General features: G+C 33.8%; 1 protein-coding gene across 1 annotated transcript in view; it reads left to right on the plus strand.

Annotated features, from left to right (window-relative positions):
- Positions 1 to 19,622, plus strand: part of URI1 (URI1 prefoldin like chaperone) — a 75,805-nt gene extending 56,183 nt beyond the window's left edge. The window contains exons 7-11 of the mRNA XM_079906864.1: positions 1,034 to 1,208; positions 2,522 to 2,852; positions 4,619 to 4,761; positions 5,546 to 5,795; positions 8,799 to 19,622. Of these exons, the coding sequence (XP_079762990.1) occupies positions 1,034 to 1,208; positions 2,522 to 2,852; positions 4,619 to 4,761; positions 5,546 to 5,795; positions 8,799 to 8,981 (1,082 nt within the window). The 3' untranslated portion in view covers positions 8,982 to 19,622. The remainder of the gene's footprint in view (positions 1 to 1,033; positions 1,209 to 2,521; positions 2,853 to 4,618; positions 4,762 to 5,545; positions 5,796 to 8,798) is intronic.
- Positions 19,623 to 24,281: the final 4,659 nt, after the last annotated feature.

The following is a 24,281-nucleotide window of genomic DNA, read 5'->3' on the forward strand; positions in this document are numbered from 1 at the left end:
CGTGGCATGACAAGTTATAGCTTGTGGCTTTGGAAGGTGAAATAAAGGAGACAGATATTAAAGTTAAAGAGCTGAAAGACAAGTTACGATTTTTGTTTGTGGTGACCATTGAAAGATTTATGTATTTTATAAGTCTGAAGCATAAAACTTGTTAATACTGTTTTATCAATAATAGTTATAGAGAATAGGCTATGAAATGTAATTTTGATATTTTCAGATTTAGAAAACAATTCTGTAAATTTGAATATATGATGGAGGTCATCTGTTAGTACCATATCTCGTAACGGCATTGTAGACTTCTCCCGTTGCCGTCTTTAAAACTTTAATTTGCTTTATAAAAATAATTACTTTTTTCAAGTGAAAAGCTGATAGGTTTGAGTTCAGATTTTATCCATCTCCTGCCTCACATGAGGATTATAAATAAGATAAAGCAATTTAAAAAGTAGAAATATTCATATATAAAATTATAGTAGAATTTTTCAAGGATTAGGCTCCATAGATTTCTCCTAGGGTATTCCTGTCTGGCAGTGCCTTAGAGTTGAAAGTATCCTGTGACAAGGCTTTTATGTGTTACTTTAGTAACTAAATTCTCTTGAGTAAGGATGGAAGATGGGTATTACTTGTGTTGAATTTTACATTATAGCTAGAGTGCATTGTGACCATTTCTGCTTATGCATTTTTGAAGCTTTCAAGCAGCTCTTCACAGTCTTTAATATGCTTGTGAATCCTCTGGGGCTCTTGTTAAAATACAAATTCTGATTCAGCAGGTCTGGGGAGGCCCTGAGAGTCTATACTTCTGAAATGTTCTCCAGGGATGCCAGTACTGCTGGTCCTTGGACTACACTCTTAAGTCGCAAGATTCTAAGGAGACATACATCCCTGGAGGTCTACTGTTTGGCTTAAAAATCATGCCCCCCTCTTTCTCAACAACCCCTCACCCCAAGAGAAAATCTTATTAAGTCTAGGTTTGCGCCTTTTAAAAATTGGCTTTTAATAAACAGCCTTTCTTTTTCCTTTTTTTTTTTTTAAATAGCAAAACACCGAATTGCTCATAAGCCTCACTCCAAACCAAAAACTTCAGGTATTTTTGAAGCAGAATTCTCAAATGATCTAAAATCCAAGGATCTGCTTGCTGATAAGGAGCTGTGGGATCGACTTGAAGAATTAGAGAGACAAGAAGAATTGCTGGGTGAAATTGATATTGATAGGTACCTAATGACAAAGTTCCTTACACACGTTTCCTTATAAAATATGTGCTGATTGAAGAAAATACAGAAAAGCATGCTATACTAAAATATCAATAACCCTACCACCCTAAAATAAATATTCTCTAGAATATTTTCTTTTAAGGCCATGTGTTCATGCACATGCCAGTGCATGTGTGTGTACAGAAATACACAAAATCAATATTCCTATTTTTTATTATAAGGTTTCAGCCCTATTTTGTATAATAAAGTAAGGTATACCAGATACTTCACTTTAAATAATTATGGATGCTTTATATATTATATTTTAAATGAGTTGTTTTTATACTGTAGTCAAGATAATGCTGTATGTTTGAATGACTTGTTAAAAAAAAATATGTGCATTCAGTTTAAGTTTGTTGCTGTAAAATATCCTTGCTTTCCTTTGCAAACTTTTCTGCTTATTGAGCAGGTAATTTGTCATCTGGTCAAGTAGTTATAGATATGAAAAACTTTACCAAATTTCCATTTGAAATACATATTAGCACTCAGAATTATCAGAGTGCTCAATGAAAACTGTTACTATAGAATTTCCTATATTATTTTGCTTAAATGATATGCAGAATTAGTTACTGTGAAAAATAAGACATGAAACACAAAGGATATTTTTTTCACTACCATATTTCACCTATACTTAGGTCTTTTTGATTAACTGATACTGTTTAATTTTTGTAAATCAGTTTTTAATCTTATGATTTTCTTGGTCACGATTCTTTTTCTACTTTTGCATGATGTTATTTCAGTTTGTTGCATTTTGGGTTTTGTTATTTTTATAAGGTCCTCAAATCCTTTGTAGAATGAAGCAAGCATGAGAAGTATATGTGTATAAATCATGCACATATGTAGAAATCTTTTATTTTTTAAAATTACAATAATACAGGCTTATAAAATATTTTGATTATAGAAAGAGAAAGAAATACGTTATAGTTCTGTGGTTGTAGTTTCTGGTCTTTAAATAAAGATAACATATTCTCTATGATTTCTTACAAATTTATGATTGTATTTGTATGGTATTTTATTGTATATGGCCAATATCCTCCTTGCAAAGATAAAAAAAAATCTACTGTATTCTACTTTTGTTTGAATAACTACAACTTATAGAATTAGCATAGAAACTATTATTTATTAATTCATTTCAAAACATTTTATTAGCCTAGAAATCTAGTTTAAAAATACCTTATGCAAAACCTTAGTTTTTACCCTTTGAACTTAAGTGCAAATTAGAATATGTAAAATTCTAGTGTGTTTGTTTGATCTTGTTAATTTTCTTTTTCTAGTAAGCCTGATACTTTGATTGCAAATGGAGAAGATACGTCCTCTGAAGAGGAAAAGGAAGATCAGAACATAAATGTGAATATGATGAATCAAGTAATGGACTCTCTCACTCCCAGCAATTGTTATCAGAATGTTACAAATTCAGAACTGTTCAATGGTCAAGTGAATAGTCAATGGAACTGTTCAATTAATGGTTCAAATTCTTATCACAATAATGAAGATGAAGAAGATGATGATGATGGTGGTGATAATGAAAATGACCATGATACCTTAGGGGCTGAAGATAATTCTATACCAACAATATATTTTTCTCATACTGTCGAACCTAAGAGGGTTTGTATACTTTTAACTTTACTAATTTTTCATATAATTTGAATATTAGAGATCATCTGCGGTATTCTTTAAAAGAGCAATATTAACAGGGATTAATATTGTTGATAGTGCCAAACAAGAAAGCCATCTTTTGCCTCTTGCTCTGACCAATTTATCTAAAAAGAAAAAGGAAAATAAAAGTCTAGATAGTTAGCTGGTATTGGTCTGTTGTTCTCTGAAGCCACAATAGAATTTGAAATTTGGGGGTCTGGAAGGAGATCAGTTTGAGTGACAACTACTGTAACTCTACCTGTCCTTCATTCAGAAAGCTTTCTTAAGAATTCTAGAGTTAATTTGGGCATTTTGGTGTATTTAAGATGAAAGCGACTTGCATTAGTTAAATTTTTAATTATATCAGGTTGTTTCTATGTGGGCATAAAATGAATAGGAGCATCATGAGCAAAAAGGAAAGATTTAGAAGGAAGTAAAAATTAGTTCCATTTCTCACAAATTAAATATAAACATCTCTGGGTGGTAATCATGATTTTAGAATTTTGATATTTTAGAGCTGGAGGTTACTACAGAGAGGTCTTCTAATACAGGTTTTTAAGTTTTCTTAGTATCAAAAGACTTTTTGTTCCCTCCATACTTATTGTAGAATACCCAGTTTTAAAATCCCAGATCAAAGCAGGTTGGATCTCACTGAAGGAAGGACCTTAAACTCATTCCCTTGTTCTCTTGGCCTCATAATACTGCTTTAAGGAGCTACTGGGAATTTCATCTTTCTAATTTGTCTTTCTCAAGGAAACTTAGGGCCTAGAAGACCATAGAGCTAGTTAGTAATAAAACAGGGACTCCTTTTTCTCAGTTTGGTGCTTTTTTGTTTTTTTTACCACAACAGGGCACCCTTGCAGGGTTTGCCTGTATCAGAGGTAAGGGTCTGTGGTAGCAGTCTTAAAGGCCTGAGATTATTATTTAATCAAACGTGTTTAAGACATATTTGCTATTTCTTAGGTCAAGATTTCCCTGCTCTAATGTGAAGTGAAATACTTATATGGTGTTTTAAAATATATATTCTAATACTTCAAACTAAAAGGAGCATCTTGGAATTCTTTGGAAAAAATTGACCTATTAGCCAGGAAAAAAGTTTGTTTTGTGATTCTCTTTTCAGGCTTTAAATTAGTTTTCATTTAGATAAAACAGGAAGAATAAATAATATTTGCAGGAATGTTATGGGGAATAGCAGTCATTAATATGGAAAGATGGTGTAAATGCCGAGTAGGGATAGAAGAATAATGTATTAATCCTGAACAGGGTTGATTTTTATTTTCTGGTCCTTAAATTTTTAAAAATTAGAGGTATTTTAAAAATTCTAAATAGTTAAGCATTATCCAATATTGTTTTTATGACTTAAGTTTTATATTCTTACTGAATACTTGTTTTGGTTAATTGTGCTGTTTGTTTTGAAATGCATGATTTAAGCCAAAAACTTATATCAAAGTAATGGGTGATGTGAAAGCTTATAATAATCTAGCATTTAGTTTGTATGTATTTTGCTTTCTGTATGATAATAAAGTCACTGATGACTAGAATTGGTCACTTAAGGTATAATTTAATACTGTAGAAGTATAAGAATTTGTTAGCCTTAGCTGATAATGCACATCATTTGTGTCAAAAAATGTAAACTGCCTCTATTACTATTATTTCTTTAATTGTAGAGTTTATTGGTTTTAGTTTTGGCCTTGATTTCTCAAAAGGATCATAATTTTTTGCTATGAAATTTTTAGGTACGAATAAATACTGGAAAAAATACCACTTTAAAATTCAGTGAAAAGAAAGAAGAAGCCAAACGTAAGCGAAAGAACAGCTCTGGCAGTGGTCATTCTCCCCAAGAGCTGCCTATGATCAGGACTCCTGCTGACATTTACAGGTGAGTGGTATTCACAGATAGCAGAACAGCCTGCTCTTCCCTTCTCATTTTTTGCAGCTGAGTGTATACAGGAAAAGGTTACTTGTAACACAGAAGGCTCTCACTGAAAAGTGAGGTATTCTGATAGAGTTAGCTTAGTGTTTTAAAGGCTCTCACAGGAGCTGCTGAGCCCCCACCACAGCTTCTCAGTTCAAAGCAATTGGAAGGTTGCTTGGTTTTTTGCTTTTGCCCCTCTTTGCCAGTGCTTTTAAAACATTCCCAATCTAGTAAAAAAATGTTGTATGTTAACTTTAGAATGAAAGTTTGTGTTTCTAGTATGCTGGGGCAGCACTTTTCCTATCACAGCTATGACAGTGCTTGGCACGTGCTTTACCTTTCCACAGAGTTGAAGTTAAGTATGCTATTCCAATTTTTTGTTGTATTGTTGAGAAAGCTGTCATTTGAAAATACCTACTGTTTTCATGACGCTTATTTGTAAAATAGTGAAAATTGTTAAGTGACTTCTGAGCAGGTCTAAAATATATGTAGAATTTTGGCAAATCACGCTGTTGTCACCCAGAACATGTGTATAAATAAACGGCTGTATTTTATTAGGCCAAACAATAATAAAAGTAATGTAAATATGTCATTCGAGGCTACAAAACTATTGTGATGGTGAAAATTTTGGATATAAGTTTGAATAAAACATTTCAGATTGATTTCTAGAAAAGATTTTTTAAAATCCTTGTAAATTTATTCTCAGTTTTATGAGTTAACTAAAGAGTATATTTTTTTGATATTATAGAGTCTTTGTTGATATCGTGAATGGAGAATATGTCCCTCGTAAGTCCATCCTGAAGTCTCGCAGTAGAGAGAACAGTGTTTGCAGTGATACCAGTGAAAGCAGTGCTGCTGACTTTGATGATAGACGGGGAGTCTTGAGGAGCATTAGCTGTGAAGAGGCCACTTGTAGTGATGCTAATGAGAGCATTTTGGACGAGGAACAGCAAGAAAATCATCAAAAGAAACTTTTTCCTTTATCAGTAACACCTGAGGTATGTGTGTATCTTTAACTCTTTATTTTATATAGTATCTTTGACCAATTTTTGTGAGTTAAAAAGGTGGTGGTGGTAGCTCCATTTCAAAGGGGTATGCAATTCATTTCCCCCATTTTGGAGTTGAAAAGATTTTTTAAAAATTGTAGCTGCTGTATCTTCCAGGTATGGTCTGGAAATCATTAATCTTATTGTTCTTAAATTATTTTATATAATTATTTATTGAAGTTAATCGACAGAGTAATGGCATTGTTTATCTTGTAGCTTCTTTAGTTCATACATATATTTAGTCTCAAAAGTCATAGATCATAATCAGTTAATTCTAGGCTTGTACTTTTTTTTTTTTTTCGGTACACGGGCCTCTCACTGTTGTGGCCTCTCCCGTTGCGGAGCACAGGCTCCGGACGCGCGGGCTCAGCGGCCATGGCTCACGGGCCCAGCCGCTCTGCGGCATGTGGGATCTTCCCAGACCGGGGCACGAACCCGTGTCCCCTGCATCGGCAGGCGGACTCTCAACCACTGCGCCACCAGGGAAGCCCAGTACTTTTTTGATAATTAATAACTTATAAAAAAATTAATAAATAGTCACTAGCAAGCACAATATAGGTATTATAATAAAGTAGTTCAAAATGAAAGTAGTACCACTCTTGAAGTTCTATTTCTGTGAAATAGGAATTTTAAAGTATCTTAATTAGCATATGTATTTCATTTTTGGCTAGAATTTTTTTTTTTTTTTTTTTTGGCTGCACCACACAGCCTGTGGAATCTTAGTTACCCAACCAGGGTTCGAACCCGTGCCCCATTGCAGTGGAAGCATGGAGTCATAACCACTGGACTGCCAGGGAAGTCCCATGTCTAGAAAATTATATAGCAGCTTATTTTAAATAAATTCCACTAGATCAGACTTATAGTCATTTTATGCTAGTTCAAGTAGCAGATTGTACTTTTCTCTTTTAAATGCTTTGGTTGAGTTAAAGAAAAAATATATACATGACAGATAATTATCTATAGTCCTTCTGTGTTTTGGCTCGTGCCAGTGAAATTTTTAACTCTTTGGAATTGTGGAACCATTTTACAATCTAGTGAGAGCTGGAGATCCTCTCCTCAGAAAAATGAGTGCACACACATATACTCTTACCAACCATGTTGCATATAGTTTTGTGTGTGGAGAAAGGAGGGGTATTGGGAGATACCAAAATGGAAATGTTATGGTTTCCATTATACCCAGACTTGATATTTTTTTTACTCTTATGTTTGGTGGGTATTTTAGATTTTTAATTTAAGAAGTATTTAGGAAGACTGGGGAACTCATACCATATCAAACTGATATACCCATTTGAGTATAAGTCAAATACATATAAAAATATATATCTTTATAAATGAATAAACATATGTAGAACTTCTGTTGCTTTTGCTAAATAGTCCGTAAGTGGTACTGATTGTACTAAATGGTAACTGGGGATGGGAGGGGTCATTGGTAATTAGGAGCAGTATGTATGATTAGAATATTCTCCTTCCCTTCTCCCAATATAATGATTTCAGTTGACCTGGAGAGTATCTTAACTTATTTAATAGTCTTCCCTACTGTTAGAAAAACAGGTGGTAGACTTTTGCTGTTTTTAAGTATCTGAAAATTAGGTTTTTGTAAGGACTTAATATATTGTGGTATAGCTAGAACTCAAGTCTGGAACTTATTTTCATTTCATTGTATTTAATAGCTTTGCATTTTGTATTGAACTGTTACAGTTAGCACCTAGATGCTATAAATTTTTTAACATCAAAATAAATGGTTCATGGGATTATGGCAAGTACTTTGAAAGATATCTTTTTTGATATCTTTAAATGTTAAAATATTCTCTTTTTCAAAAGCATTTTTAGTATAATAAGAAGGCTCTGTGCTCATTGTGATAAAATAGAGTTTTTAGAAAAGTAAACTTTGAATTTCTTTTAAGAGTTGGACTCCACCCAAGGTCTCAAAGTACTGTGGGAGGGTCAGGGCATTTTTGGTTTTTGTTTCTTTGGTGGGCAAGTTGGTGGAGGTTGGCTTTTTAAACTATTCAGGTGATACATTGTCATTTTGTACACTTGGTAGACAAAGTCAAGCTAAATATACATGAAGGTTTACATGTCAGATTTTAATTTGTACGTAAAGAGTCTTTAGAAGAAGAAAATGAGGGAGTTTCAAATACTAGAAATCTTGGGGGAAAAATCATAACTTCTTGATTTTGATAGATCTGTACATAAAAAGACATAGAAAGGCATATCTTTGTTTTTATTTCCATCAATTTGTATACATTACGTACGTACATTGCATACAGTTGACCAAAATTAAGTCCAGCAAACATCTGGTTGAAATTAAAGAATGATTTTTTGTGGTGCCTTGATTTCTCTCATTGAATTAATTGTATGAAAATTTGAGACTGATACTTATTTCCACTAGCACCAGCACTTTCAATTTTCAGTTTCCACTGATCTCAAATAAAAATGAGGCAAGATGCAATAAAATACTCAAATAATTGCATGAATGAACACCACCCAAGAGATGTCACTGCTGCTGAAACTAAGCTCTTGGCTCACAGGCAGCATGGCCACCATAGGATAGCTCATTCATCAGCTGATGTTTGACACCCTAATAGAATTCTTAATTTTAATACATTATTTTTCACAGCATGGTCTGGATATAAATGGAGTGTATGAAAGTTGAGGACCTTTTATTTACCCATTTTTAAAAAATCCCATGTGAACATGTTTTTTACATTTTTGTTTTCTTGCATGTGTACTATTAAAAAATCTACTTATATTTGGTGGTGTAATTAAGATATATTTTAATGGTACTTGATTTCTATGAGCAATTTGTATTTTGATGTTATAGTTCTGTCTATCAAAAAAATCTTATGAATTTACTTTTAATGAAAAGAAATGTCTAATTGGCAAGTACAGGATAAAGATTTTGTGGGCACCTTATTTGCATTTTATTATCATAATCTCACTTTTGTCTTCCAGGCTTTTTCTGGAACTGTAATAGAAAAAGAATTTTTGTCACCTTCCTTAACACCACACCCAGCCATGGCTCATCCTGCGCTACCCACCATTCCAGAACGAAAAGAAGTTCTGTCAGAAGTATCAGAAGGAACTACAAAGAGGGTTTCAAAGTTCAAAGCTGCCAGATTGCAGCAGAAAAACTAGGGCCTGCCTAGCAAATGGGAGTTTACATCCTAAAACCTAGTTTTGCAATTGTTTAGAATAAATATAGCAAAATATGTTACATGTAATTTGAAATAAGCCATCCTGAGTTAATTTGACAGCAAGTTCTCTTACTGTTATCAATGGTGTTAAAAAGAAATCAAAGTAAATATTTAAATACTTTAATATTCAGCTTGTTTCGTTAATTCTCAGAATACTGTCAGCACTCTTGTTTAAGTTTGCCTTATGAAGTAGTGGCAGCATTTTGAATTATTTTTCAAAGAATACTGTTCATATGCATTGTTTTTGTGTTTTGAACTAAATACTGGCAGTTTTGTACCAGCTGTGATATTGTGCATACCATATGGACCATTTTAAAGAAACTTTTAAAATTTCAAGTAGATTCAACAATTATATTACTTGCTTTAGCATTTTAAGGCACTTTAAAAAAATCTACTTCTTGTCGGTTTTGCAGCTAGGTGGCTATTTAAAAAATCTCTCCCTCTTTGACTGTCATTCTGTAATCTCTAAGACAGAAAGCTGCATGTACCCAAGGGAAAGTTTCTTTGATTGGAATAATGGTATTTTGTAAATTTTTTTTAAGTAAAAATTTTATGAAACTTGGTCTCTAAAATGTTGTGAACTTTATGATTCAGAATCAAATATAGAAAAGTCTTTGATTCATATATATGTTACATGCACCACACAATGGATCCTTGAATTCTTATAATTCCATAGGCAGTTCTTCCCTAGTGTGTGCAGTTTTAACTGGCATTATATTTTGGGAGAGAAGGAAAGGTTGTCTAGATGATAAAAATAAATAAGTAAATAGAGAAATTAATAAATAAAATTTTAAAATAAGAAATTGTATGTTTTAATCTCCCAGACATTTTCATTCTTAACGGTTACTTTCCTAGTAGTAAATGATTGAAAAACATATTTACTTTTGGTAGAACTCCATAAAATAAAAAGAAATTTATCCTAACATTGAAAATTACACTGCAAGTGTTAATCATTAGCTTGATGCATGCTAAAATGTAGCTTTTAAAAAGCATTCTGCATTAGTACTAAAATAAGCCATCAAGGCCAGTCCACCCTCCTCTGTTCATGGCTAAATATTTAAAGGTTATTTATAGCTTCTTTAATGAATTCTTGCTTAAACAAAGTGAAATTATGTCCTAGAAAAGTAGAACCTATCTGTAACTAGAACAGCACAACTGTAAAAGTTTTATGAATATGTATTTTAATAATAAGGGGGTGAGCCTGAATCCCCACAAGTTAATGGATAATTCAGATCAGAACAGAGGCCTGATTTTAAAAGATTGCCTAAAAATGTAGAAGATTTGTTCTTTAGCAAATTTTGATCAACTGTGCATGTATTTTTAGTTAAAAACTTTTTCTCTCAGCCAATCCCCCACAAAAAAGAAAACAACCAAGAGTACAATCACATACACATAAAGGAGCCCCCAACTCCAACTGCTTGTCAAGTGAGCCTTTCTGTGTTAGATTTTCCCCCAGAAACAAACTTCACTGTGGGATTATTCTGGTGTTCTTTACAGACATATAATTTCAAGAGTATTGTCATTAAATAATTTCTCATGTTCTTCAACTTCATCTTGAGCCTGTTGTTGTTTATGTAGTTTATGTTTCTTTCAAATAAGATGTTTCCTCATGGAACAAGATGGTAGTAGGAACAAAGAAGTATTAGATTTTCTGCTGAAGACCAAATGAAGTAGTGTTGCCCCACTTCATAGCTTCAGTCTTAAAACAAAGTTTCAAATTGTAACTTAACCTTATAGCTTTATTTTTCATATTAAATTCAGTATTCAACATGATAAAATGAAGTTGGTCTTAAGTGTTCTCTTTTAAATTGTAAACAGAACAGACTGAATTTCTTTTAACTTTGAACTAATTTTAGACCTACAGAAAAATTGCAAAAAATAGAGTTCCCATATATCCCCTCATCCAGCTTCTCCTAAAATTATAACATCTTGTATGAACATAACACAATTATTAAAACCAGGAAATTCACTTTGGTGCAATGCTATTAACTAATCTATAGATCTTATTTGAATTTCACCAACTTTCTACTAGGCGTTCTTTTCTGTTCCAAGATCCTATATAGGATCCCACTTTGCATTTATTTGTTATTGCTCCTTAGTCTTCTCCAATCACTGGCAGTTCTTCAGTTTTTCCTTATCTTTCATGACTTTGGTATTTTTGAAGAGTACTGGTCAGGTATTTTGTATGATCTTCCTCAGTTTGGGTTTGTCCAGTACACTCACATGATTAGAATGAGGTTTTGCATTTTTGGCAAGACTACCACAGAAATAGATAATATCAAGAGGTTCAGATCAGAGATGCGTTCTAGTGAGTCATTTCAGGAGGTCCTTAATTTCGAGACCTGCATCACTTTAACCTTGATCACTTGGTTAAGGGGATGTCTGCCAGGTTTCTCCACTGTAAAGTTACTGTCTTTTTCTTTGTAGTTAATTAAATATCTTGAAGGAGATACTTTGCAATTTACAGATTTCTTTTTCTCCTCAAGCCCGCTAATTTTTGCATTCATTTGTGGATCTTGTCTGCAACAGTTATTACTGTGGTATTTGCCTAATAGTGATTTTCTGTTTTGCCCTTTCTTTCTACATTTATTTCTTGGACTCTTTTGTAATGAAAATCTGTGTCATTACCCTCCCACCACCGCTGCCCCCTGTTTATTAATTTGTATGTGTACGGACTTGGATATTCTGTGGGTCAAAATCCAGTTATCATTATTTTGTTTATTCAAATTGTTCTACCTTTGACGTTTAGGAACTCCTTTGAGTTGGCTCCTGAATTCTTTCAACAAGTCTTCGTCTTTTTTGAACACTTTCTTTCTGACACCATAAAATGTTATAGGTGTATCTTATATTTTTCCCGCTCCAGGCTTGGAACCAGTAACCACTTCTCCAAGGAGCCCTTGATCCTTTAAATGGAGAATGGTGTTTAAAAACCAACATCTTCTCATGTAGGTGTGTGTATTGCCATTTTGGTGTCATTGCTTCTAGGCCCTTTTAGTAGGTAGGGCTAGGAAATTATGTATACTAACTGATGCACATATCTATGTATATTTGTTTGCTTATGTACATTAAAAAATGGAAGTGTACACTGATACTTCTGATTCTAATCTAACACCACAGGATTCGTTTCAGTTTTTCCTTATTTATGACATCTTTCTTCAATAGTGAGAAACGTGGCTCTTATTGTATACAATGTATTTACTTATTTTTAAAATATCTAGTGCAGTTGACCCTTGAGCAGCTCTGAGGTTGGGGCACTGACTCTCCTCACAGTTGAAAGTTGGCATATAACTTTACAGCTGTCCCTCTGTATCCATGGTTCTGTATCCGTGCATCTTACAGTACTGTAGTACGTATCTAGTAAAAAAAAATACCCACATATAAGTGGACAGGCACATTTCACACCCATGTTGTTCAAAGGTCAGCTGTTGACACACAGAAGTAGTTTTAGAGTGCTAATCCTAACCCCCCGGAGAGACACATTTATTAAGTATATTGCACTATTTATGTTCAGTTCTTTTTTTCCTTCAGCTTTATCAATCAAAAGTTCTTTTTCTTTCCCACTCCTTCATTGTGATTGTTATTCATTTATAGTAGAGTTAGGTTCATTTGTTAGTGTTTGTGCTCCATTGGATTCTCTCCACATTGTGGCTGGGTTTAATGGTTTATTTGGGGTGTGTGTGAAGGGTATATGAAACATTAATGTGGTTCTAAGAGTCACAGCTATGTAAAAAGATAAACAAGATAAACACTCCTCCCTCATTCCTGCTGCCCATTCTCATTTCTGTCGTCTTTCTGTCACTTCCTCATCTACCCATTGTTAGTAACCAATCTATTTTCTGGTTTAACCTTTTTGTATTTCTTTTGCACAAATAGATACACATATATTTTCTTTTTTTTCTTTCTTACATGAAGGATAACATATGTAACTTCTCCCTTCCACTTTAATGTGTTTAATAGTATGCCCTGGTCATCGCTCTATGCCTGTTTACAGAGAGCTTCCCCCTTTTTTTTTAACAGAGGTATACCACGTTTTTTGTGTAGATGTAGCATAGTTTATCCAGCCACTTTGCTGTGTATGGACATTTAGGTTTCTGAGTAATTTTGCAATTACAAATGATGCAATGAGTAACTTTGATGTGTATGTATTTTTGTGTCATTGGAAGTATCTTCCGGGTAGATTCCTAGAAGTAGGATTAATGGGCTATCTTTACTGTATGATTTCTTTTATACATGATAAAGTCTGTTTTTAACAGTATTTGTTTTCTTATCAAGGATGTGGTTTTAACACATTTGCTTGCATATCTACATTTTATTGATGATTCTTTGATAATAACTTTGGGACACTATAGTGTCCTAAATGGACTTAAAGTGTTTATAGTGATTATACTCATTTTGCTATATTTTTATCTGGGGGGGGGGAAATGGGTCATGCAAGTGATTTATAAGAGTTTTCCATAAATCGGAATAATTTCCAATTTTATAAAATACAGATACCTCATTCTATTAGATTTATTTTTCTCCTCCATAAGAAATAGCTTTTCAAGGATGCTAATCTTTTTCTGTGTATCCTTTTGGTGAGTGGCATATAGGCTCTCGATTAAATGCCTGTTAAATGAATTGCTCAACTACAATAAATATTTATGGTTTTATGTTTAATCCATTGGTCGATATTGTTCAGTTTTTACATTTTAAAATGCTTTTTCAGTTATTTAAATTTCATTTTAAAGGAACATCATTTAGGATATGAAGTTTTTGCAGTTCCGTTAATAACAATGAATCATAAAGAATCAATATTTTTGATCACTCACTTTGTGTCAAGCATTTTCTATATACTTTATGTGGATTATTTCATTTAATAAAGCAATCCAGCGAGGTAGGCACTATTTTTCAATCCCTTTCCCCCATTTTAGAGATAAGGAAACTAACTCAGATTAAGCAATGTTTTAAGCTACACAACTATTAAATGGTGGAATTGGGGTTAAAAACCCAGGCAGCCTTGCTCCAGAATCATCAGTCTTCACACTTTTTTTTTTTTTTAATGTTTAAATTGCCCTCGAAACAGGAGCACATAACTAGTAAGGAAATGTGTGATCTGTATATCTGTATAGTCTTGCTTATTCGCAATGAGGTCACCTTTTAAAAAATATGAGTTAGAAAACTGCTTTGTTTCTTAAACTTTACACATTAAGAGAATTCATTTTGACTTGGTGGAATGGAGGTGAAGTTTCGATGATTTGGCCACGTGCATAAAAGGAATGCAGATGGAGATTAGTAAAAGTAGAAATAGTGTAACAGTATTTCATTGAAAAACTCATTTTTATGTAAACTTAGACATCATTATATATAATACACAGATATGTAATACACTGTTCTGTTCTATAATAGTATAGAATAGTATGTTCATAATACAGAGGCCTAATAGTGACTCTTTACCCCTAGTGACAGTTTCGGGGTTTTTTTGCCTTGAAGTATTTTGTATAAAAATATAGCTAGTTCGAGCTTCCCTGGTGGCGCAGTGGTTGAGAGTCCGCCTGCCGTTGCAGGGGACACGGGTTCGTGCCCCGGTCCCACATGCGGAGCGGCTGGGCCCGTGAGCCATGGCCGCTGAGCCTGCGCGTCCGGAGCCTGTGCTCCGCAACGGGAGAGGCCACAACAGTGAGAGGCCCGCGTACCGCAAAACAAAACAAAACAAAAAATGTGCACTTTTATTATAGCTACCCTCTTTCCAGACAGTGTTGTGATCACTTTAGTGTTTGTGGTACTTTGGTTCCAGTTTTTTTGAACAGTTTTACTGAGGAATAGTTTGTATGCCATAACATCCTTTTGGTTTTCTTTTTTTAAAATTGAAGTATAGTTGATGTATAATATTATATAAGCTACAGGTGTATAAGATAGTGATTCACAATTTTTAAAGGTTATCCTACACTTGTAGTTATTCTGAAACATTGGCTATATTCCCTGTTGTACAATATATCCTTGTAGCTTTTTTTATACATAATGGTTTGTACCTCTTAATCTGCTACCCTTGTATTGCTCCTCCCCCTTTCTTCTCCCCACTGGTAACCACTAATTTGTTCTCAATATCCGTTGAGTCTGCTGCTTTTTTATATTTACTAGTTTGTTGTGTTTTTAAGATTCCACATATAAGTGGTATCATTACAGTATTTATCTTTCTCTGTCTGATTTATTTCACATAGCACTATACCCTTGAAGTCCATCCATGTTGTTGCAAATGGCAAAATTACATTCTTTTTTATGGCTTAATAGTATTCCTTTGCATGTATGTGTGTATATACGTACACACACACCACATCTTTACCCATTCACCTGTTGATGGACACTTAAGTTGCTTCCATATCTTGGAAATTGTACATAATGCTGCTATGAACATTGGGGTGCATGTATTTTTCAAGTTAGTGTTTTTGTTTTTTTCAGATATATACCCAGGAGTGAAACTGCTGAGTCATATGGTAGTTCTATTTTTAGTTTTTTGAGAAACCTTCATACTGTTTTCCACAGTGGCTGCACTAATGTACCTCCCACCAACAGTGTGGGAAGGTTTCCTTTTCTCCACATCTTCACCATTGTTTATTTGTGTTCTTTTTGATGATAGCCGTTCTGACAGATGTGAGGTGATATCTCGTGGTTTTAATTTGCGTTTCCCTGATGATTAGTGATGTTGAACATCTTTTCATGTGCCTGCATAACATCCTTTTTTAAGTGTGCAATTTGATGGGTTTTAGAAGATTTCAAGTTGTGCCACTAACTCACTAAACCCAGTTTTAGAACATTTCCATCATGCTAAAAAGATCCCTTTTTTCCCATTTATAGTCAGTTCCCATTCATATCCCCAGCCTCAGGTAACCGCTAATTTGATTTCTCTGTACAGATTTACCTTTGTTGGACAGTTAATTTAAATGGAATCATGCATATATAGTCTTTAGCATCTATCTTTCAATTAGCATTAAGGTTTTTGAGCTACATCCATGTTTTATTATGCAACAATAGATTGTTCTTTCTTTTTACTGCATAGTGTTCTGTTGTATGGATATACCACATGTATTTATTCATTCGTAGTTGATGAACTCCTGGATTGTTCATTTCTCTGGCTGTTGTGAATAACGGTGTTATGAACATTCATATACAAGTTTTTGTGTGGACATGTTTTTATTTCTTTTGAGTAGATACCTGTGAGTGGAATTGCTGGGTCAGATGGTGAATTTAAGCTTAACTTATTTGAGAGATTACAGTTAAATCTTTTGCTCAATTTTTAATTGGGTTCTTATTGAGTTGTAAGAGTTCTTTGCATTTTCTAAATATAAGTCCTTTATTGGATACATGATTTACAAATATTTTCTCTAAGTCTGTGACTTTTTGATTTTTTAATGGTATCTTTTAAAGCACAGAAGTCTTTGGTTTTGATGAAGTCCAGTTTATTTTTGGATATTTTTTTTCTTTTAAAGATTGTACTTTTTAGCATCTAAGAATTCTTTGCCTAACCCCAAATCACAAGAATTTTTCTCCTATGTTTTCTTATAGAAGTTTTATAGTTTTAGCTCTTATAATTAGGGCTCTGATCCATTTTGAGTTAATTTTTATGTATGGTGTGAGGCAAGGGTCTAAATTCAATTAGATACCCAATTGTCCCAGAACCATTTGTTGAAAAGACTGCCCTTTTTTACAATGAATTTTTTTGACACCCTTTTTGAAAATCAGTTGATTATGAAGTTGTTTCTTTGTATATTCTCCATTGTGTTTTATATATTTGTTTATCCTTATATCAGTACCAAATGGTCTTGATTTACTGTGGCTTTGTGGTAAGCTGTTAAGTTCTCCAAATTTTACTCTCTTTTTAAAATGTTTTTGGCTGTTTGGGGCTCTTTGCATTTCCATGTTAACTTTAGGTTCATCTTATCTACTACTGTGTAAATGTTACTGGGATTTTTTGGGGGATTTATTGAATCTATAGATGAGTTTGTGGGAGAATTACCATGTTAATATTGAGTCTTTTAATCCAGGAATATGGAATGTTTCTTCACTTATTTGGATCCTCATTAATTCTCTCAGGAATGTTTTGTAGTTTTCAGATTACAAGTCTTAAACTTTTGTTAAATTTATTCCTAAGCATTTCATTATTTTTGATGCTATTGTAAAGAGAACTGTTTCCTTAATGTCATTTTTAAATTGTTCACTGCTAGTATATAGAAATACAATTGACTTTTGTGTGTTGTCTTTGTATCCTGAATCCTTCCTGAACTCAATTATTAGTTTTTGTCATGTGTGCGTTGGTGTTTCTTAGGATTTGCTACACACAGGATCATGTTATCTGTGAATGAAGAGAGTTTTACTCCTTTCTTTTCAGTCTGTATTCTTTTTCTTAACTGCTTGCACTAGGTTGAATCTCTAGTACAGTATTGAACAGAAGTGGTAAGAATGGACATCCTTGTGTTGTTTCTGATTGGGGAGAAGATATTCAGTTTTACACCATTAAGTGTGATAGGTGTTGCATAGATACATTTTATTAAGTTGAGGAAGTTTTCTTTTATTTTTGGGTTTGTTGGAGTTTTCTGTCATGAATGGGGCTGGATTTTGTCAAATGTTTATTTCTGCATCTATTGAGATAATTGTGTGATTTTGTTCTTTATTAATGCAGTGTGTTAACATTAGTTGATTTTCTGATGTTAAGCCAACCCTGCATTCCTGGGCTAAATCCCACTTTATATAATCCTTTTGTTGTATATTGTATAATCCTGTGTTGTATATAATCCTTTTTATATGTTATTGAATTTGGTTTGCTGCTAATGTTGTGGCAGATATTCATGAGGGATATTGGTCTGTAGTCCTCTGTTCTTGTATAATGTCTTTGTCTGGCTTTTGTATCAGGATAATATTGTTCTCATAGAATGAGATGGGAAGTGTCTTTCCTCCTCTGAATAAGATTGTGAAGGATTTGTATTATTTCTTCTTCAAATGTTTGATAGAATTTGCCAGTGAAACCATCCAGCCTGGGCTTTTCTTTGTGGGAAGATTTGTAATTACTACTCAGTTTCTTGTGATAAGTCTGTTTAGATTTTCTGTTTCTTCTTGAGCTCGTTTTGGTAACTGGCTTTGTAAGAATTTGTCCATTTCATGTAAGTTGTCTCATTTTTTTGGCATAATGTTGCTCATAGCATTCCCTTATAACCCATTTAATTTCTGTAGGGTTGGTAATGATGTCTCCCCTTTCATTTCTGACTTTGCTAATTTGTGTCTTCTTATTGTTTTGGTCAGTCTAGCTAAAGACCTGTTAATTTTGTTGATCTTTTCAAGGAGACATTTTTTTTATTTCATTGATTTTTCTCTGCTTTTCTTGTTTACTATTTTATTGATTTTTGATTCCAGTCTTTATTCTTTCCATCCTTCTCCTTGCTTTAGGCTTAGTTTGGTCTTCCTTTTCTGTTTTTTTAAGGTATTAACTTAAGGTATTGATTTGAGATCATTCTCTTCTAATATAGGCATTTAAAGATATAAATTAACCTCTAAGTACTCTTTTAGATGTATCCAGTGACTTTTGATCTGTGATGTTTTCATTTTCCTTTATTTCAAAACGTTGTGACATTTCTCAAGATGTCTGGTTTGAGCCATGATTTATTTAAATATATATTGTTTAATTTTCAAATACTTGAGTATTTTCCAAGTTTCTATCTATTATTGATTCCACTTTAATTTTGTTGTGTCTGGAGAATACTTAGTATGTCTTTAGTCTTTTAAAATTCATTAAGACTTTTTTTACGGATAACATATGTTCTCTCCTGTGTGTTATTGAAAAGTCTGTATTCTCTTGTTGGATGGAGTATTCTATACATGCCAGCTTCATTGATATTGCTGTCTTTTGTATCCTTGCTGATTTTCTGTCTACTTGTTTTACTCATTATTGAGAGTGGGGTATTGAGGACTCAAACAATTGTTGAGTTGTCATATCTTTCATTTTTGGTAGTTTTTGCTCCATGTACTTTTTTTTTTGGCTCTGTTGTTAGGTGTGTATGTACTTGTCATTGTTATATCTTCCTGATTAATTGATACTGTTATTATTACAAGATGCCCTCTTTTTCTCTAGTAACATTTTTATCTTAAAGTCTATGGCTGTTTTGTTTGATATTATTATGACTACTCCAGCTCTTATGACAGCATTTACATAGTGTTCCTTTTAGTTTCAACCTATTTGTATCTTTGAATTTAACAATTGTGTATTATAGATATCATATAGTTGAACCTTGTTTTTAAAATGTCCATTCTGACAGTCTACATACTGATTGGAGTGTTTATTAATTCATATAATTATAGATATGGTTCATTTACATCTGCCATATTGCTGTTTTTTATGTCTCATGTCTTTTTTGTTCCTCTGTTTTTCGTTGGATTGCCTTCTTGGTGTCAAATAAATATATTTTAGTATAACCTTTTAATTCCTTTGATTTTTTTTTTTAAACTATTTCTTAGTGGTTGCTCTAGTTGTTGCTCTAGTGGTTACAGTGTGCATGTTAACATCACAATCTATTGGATTTGAATCTGGAGTTGAAAAGTACAGTAACTTAAGTGAAGAACCAGTGAACTCAAAGACAAATCAATAGAAATTATACAATCTGAAGAACAGTCTCCTTATGGGACTCCCATTATTCATGTGTTGATATGATTGGCTATGGTTATACCCCATAGGTCTCTCATACTTAATTCAGTTTTCTTCTTTTTCTTTCTGTTTTTCTGATTGTATAATTTTTGTCTTTGAGTTCACTGATTATTCTTTTAGCCAGTTATCAAATCTTGTTTGTCTTTGAGTTCACTGATTATTCTTTTAGCCAGTTTTCAAATCTGCTGTTGAATCGCTCTGATGAATTTTTCATTTTAAGTATTGTACTTTTTAACTCCAGAATTTCCATTTGGACATATTTATAATGGCTGCTTTAAACCCTTTGCTAAATCCAACTTTTGGACCCCTACATAAATAGTTTCTATTTACTGCCTTTTTTTCAAGTGTATGGGCCACACTTTCCTGTTTAAAACTGGACATTTCAAGTAGTACATTGTTAACAACTCTGAATTCTGATCCTCTCCTGCTTGGGGTGGTTGTTGGGTTTTGTTTGTTTGTTTCTGTCACTTGCCTGGAATAGTTATGTGGAATCTGTTTCTTCCATAGTGTATAGCCTCTGATGTCTCTCTCTCTCTCTATATTTTTTAATTCTGTTTTTATTTTTAAGCCTGTCCTCTTATGGACTGCCCTTGGATCATTACATCTTAGTGGCCAGCTGCTGCTTGGTCAGAGGTTATACTGAAACACCTTGGGCCAATAAGACCCCTATCATTTGTCAGTGCACCTGTGTGTGGTTTAGAGGACACATTCAAGATTCATGCAATTTACAGATCTTTCCAAGTTTTAATTTTTGCTTCATTCAGGCTTTCTGTGTTTCTTCCATGTGTGCTTGTATGTGTATGCATGCACATGTGTGTAGATAGCTAAGGTGTCTCATCAGCATGTACACAGATAACCTAACATGCCCACGATCTTTAAAACTGTGAGTGTATCAAGGCTCATGGTTATCTCCCTAGATCCTCCTGTGGAATTTCCAGTCAGTCTTCTGGTCTCTTTTGGTTGGCCCAACTGGTTTGCAACCTCAGGTCAGCTGTGATGTGGGCCTTTCCCTTTTTTTTTGGCAAACTCCTGGGCATTGGGGTTTTCCATGTTGCTACAAATATAGTCAGCTCCCTTCTGCATAAATGCCTCTGGTTTTCATAAGTTGTCCCACCTTGTTAGAACTGTTGCTCCAGAGGAGGTGGGGTGAAAGAGGGTGGGTAAAATGTTACACTGCTATCATTCTTACCCAAGTTTCAGTGGTTTTCTTGAATACGAACTTCTCAATTTGTTTTATGCCTTTGGTCAATTTTCAGAGTACAGAAATAATTGTTTTTGACGGTGTTGTCCAATTTTATCTTTTCTTTTTGGGGAACATATTAGCAAAGATCTTCACTTTGCCATTCCTCTCAATTATCTGTTAAACAATTTTTTAAAAACATGTAAAATTCTTTAATGTCTACTCATGAATTTCCCATTTCTAGTGCTCTTCATTACTTTTTGTATGTTTGGGTCTCCATCTGATTTTATTTTCCTCCAGTCTGTAGAACTTCCTTTAGCAATTATTTTAGAACTGGTGTGATAGACCAAGTTCTGTCAATTTTTGTCTGAAAAAGTGTTACTTGGCCTTCACTTTTGAAAGATATTTTTGCTGGGTATAGAATCCTTTGCATGTTGGGTTTTTTTCCTTTAGCACTTTGAAGATGTTTTCATTTTATGGTGTTGTCTTATCGTTGTTCTTCCAAATGTGATGTATCTTTTTCCTCTGGTGATTTAATTATGATGTGCATAAGTGTGATTTTCTTCATGTGTAGTCTTGGTGGGTTTTGTTGAACATCTTGGATCTGTGGATTTAGGGTTTTCATCAAATTTGGAAATATTTTGGCCATTATTTCTTTAAATATTGCTTGGTCCCTAACCCTCTCTCCTCCTTTTGGAACAAACACCAATTACACTTATACTACACAATTTTATTGTGCCATAAGGTCACTGAGGCTCTCTTCATCTTTGTTCAATCCATTTTCATGTGTTTCATGTTAGGTAGTTTTTATTGATATGTTTTTAAGTTCACTGATTTTTTTTTTCTGCAACGTCTTATTTGCTTTTGATCATATCCAGTAAGTTTTTTGTTTCAGATATTGTCTTTTTTTACACTAGAATTTCCATTTGGTTCTTTTATTATATATAAAAATCTTTCATTTCCCTCTCCATTATGTTAATAATTTCCTTTAAATCATTAAGCATATTTGCAATAGCTGTTGTAAAGTTCTTGTCTGCTAATTCTACCATTTCTATAACTCCTACAGCATGTTTGTAGTTCTACTGACTGATTTTCCTTCTGATTAAGGGTCACAATTTGCTGCTTATTCTCATGTTTAGTAATTTTTTATTTGATGCCAGAAATTATTAATCTTTTTATTTTGAAATCTAGATTTATAGACAAGTTTCAAAGATAATTGAGCAGGTTCTCATACATCCCTCACCCATTTTCAGTTTCCCCTAATGCTAACATGTTATATTACCAAGGTATGTTTGTCAAAACTAAGAAATTAGCACAATGCAATACTATTAACTGAACTACAGACTTTATTTGAATTTCACCAGTTCTCCCATCAGTGTCATTTTTTTTTTCCAGGATACATTCTAGGATACTACATTGCATTTAGTGGTCATGTCTTCTAGCCTCATCCTATCTGTGACAATTTCTCAGTTTCTTGATTTTCATGACCTTGATACTTTGAGAGAGAAAGCCACAGTGATGATAGGATGCACCTCATTTGTTTCTCTCTGTTCTAGTGCCTAAGAACACTTGTGTCATGTATTTATGCAGTTTTTTCAGCTGTTTCTGGTAGAAGGGCAAGTTCTGTACCAGTTTACTCCTTCAAGACTAGAATCAGAAGTCATTGGCAGGACCTCTTTGTTATGTTCCTTGACTGGAATTTCGCAGTTAATCTCATTGCTTGCAGTTCCTCAGAACTCTCCCCTTGCAAGCACTAGCTTATGGTTACACATTCCCAGGGGACACCCCACCCCAACCCGCCCCACCTAGAACTCCGGCAGATAGAAACAAGTTTTCTTGCTGTTTTATTTTGATGGTGGGAAAATGCATCTTGGTTTGTCCTTTCACTCTGGCTTAGCCCTTCATGGCCAGTCTCAGTTCTAACACTCCTTCATTGATCCCAAAGACTTGCCTCCTATTTCCTGAGCTTTCAAAACATAAACCTCTGGGTTAGTTCCCAGGACAGCTCCAACCTGATGCTAATGGTTTTAACTTTCTGTTAACTTTTTTGCATACTAGGTTCTATATCTCAGAAGATATTTATCATATTTTATAGCATTTCTAGAGATTTTATAGCAGGAAGGCTGACAGAATATATTGTCTATAGTATTTCTGAGCATTTTCTCTGTGTAAAGTGCTAAAAAGGGCCATATATTGGCTTCATGGACTAATGTGGTTTACCTTATTTGGGAAAGCAGGTCAAGTGTGTGAGTCAAAGGAGAACACCAGAAGTGCTATAAGAGATGTGCATTGGGGGTTCAAACAGAGTCATCTGTCCTCTTTGGGGTAAGAGAATTGGCAACTACTTCATGTTAGAGGAAGTACTTTAGGTAGGGTAGAAATCAATAGATGTACAGGATGGAAAGAATCCTGGTATTCTTGTTGGGGGTAGAGCTAGTAAAATTAAAACCTACACAGGGTTTTATTTATGCTATATTCAAGTTATAAGAGCCCTGAGTCTATTAATTAGTAAACATGTATTTTTGGAAACTATTTTTGGGGGATCCAAGATTTTTTTGCCAATGCACATTTGGGGTTTTGGAAGCTAAATTGAAGGTAAGAGTGGGATGTCAGTGATGATTTGGTGATGATTCTGTTTGCAAGTGGGGAATGGTATAATCTGGTGAAAATTGTAGTGAAGACAAAAGTTTTGTGCATTAGAGCAGGCTTTGATATTCTAAGATACATAAAGCAGTGTTTAGGCTAGTCCACCTTTGGTCACAAAGGCTAAAAGAATAAGTTTAATTTTCTATTATTGAAAATCTTTCAAGGGGCACTTGTTAGGAGATAATTGAGGTGTAACTAAGGAACAGCACTCAAACCCTCTTCAGAAAAGTGAAGTTTGCAAATGCTTGTCAGAACTTAAATGTGTTTTAGGATGTGGGTCTGGCGTCTTCATACTTAAGACTTGTGTGTCGCCGTTGCATATTCCAATGTGATCTCTAGTGGGTCTTTTAATAAGAGACTAACTCTCAATGGCTATGTCAGTGTTTGAACTATGCAAGAATATCTGAAGTATTAAGAAAATTTTTTTGAAATTTGTTGATTTCTGAAAAGCAAAGAGATAAGTAGTAATAATTATACCTAGAATTGATTAAAGGGAAGAAAACACAAAAAGCAAATCTATTGATTTTAGAACTGTAAAATACTTCTGAAAAATTATTTTTAAGTTACAATATAATCAACTAATTAGGGTGTGGGGATGGGAAATTCCATGATATTTAATATCAGATGTATTAGGGAACATTCCCTCATGACAGTGAATCCCAGGAACACTGAAGGATTTGAGAGTTCCAAGGGTTGAGCCTGGACCACACCATGGAAAGGCTGAGTGTTTCACTATTATTATTCTTCAC

This window comes from Stenella coeruleoalba (assembly GCF_951394435.1).
Source record: "Stenella coeruleoalba genome assembly, chromosome: 20".
In the NCBI taxonomy this organism is placed as follows: domain Eukaryota; kingdom Metazoa; phylum Chordata; class Mammalia; order Artiodactyla; family Delphinidae; genus Stenella; species Stenella coeruleoalba.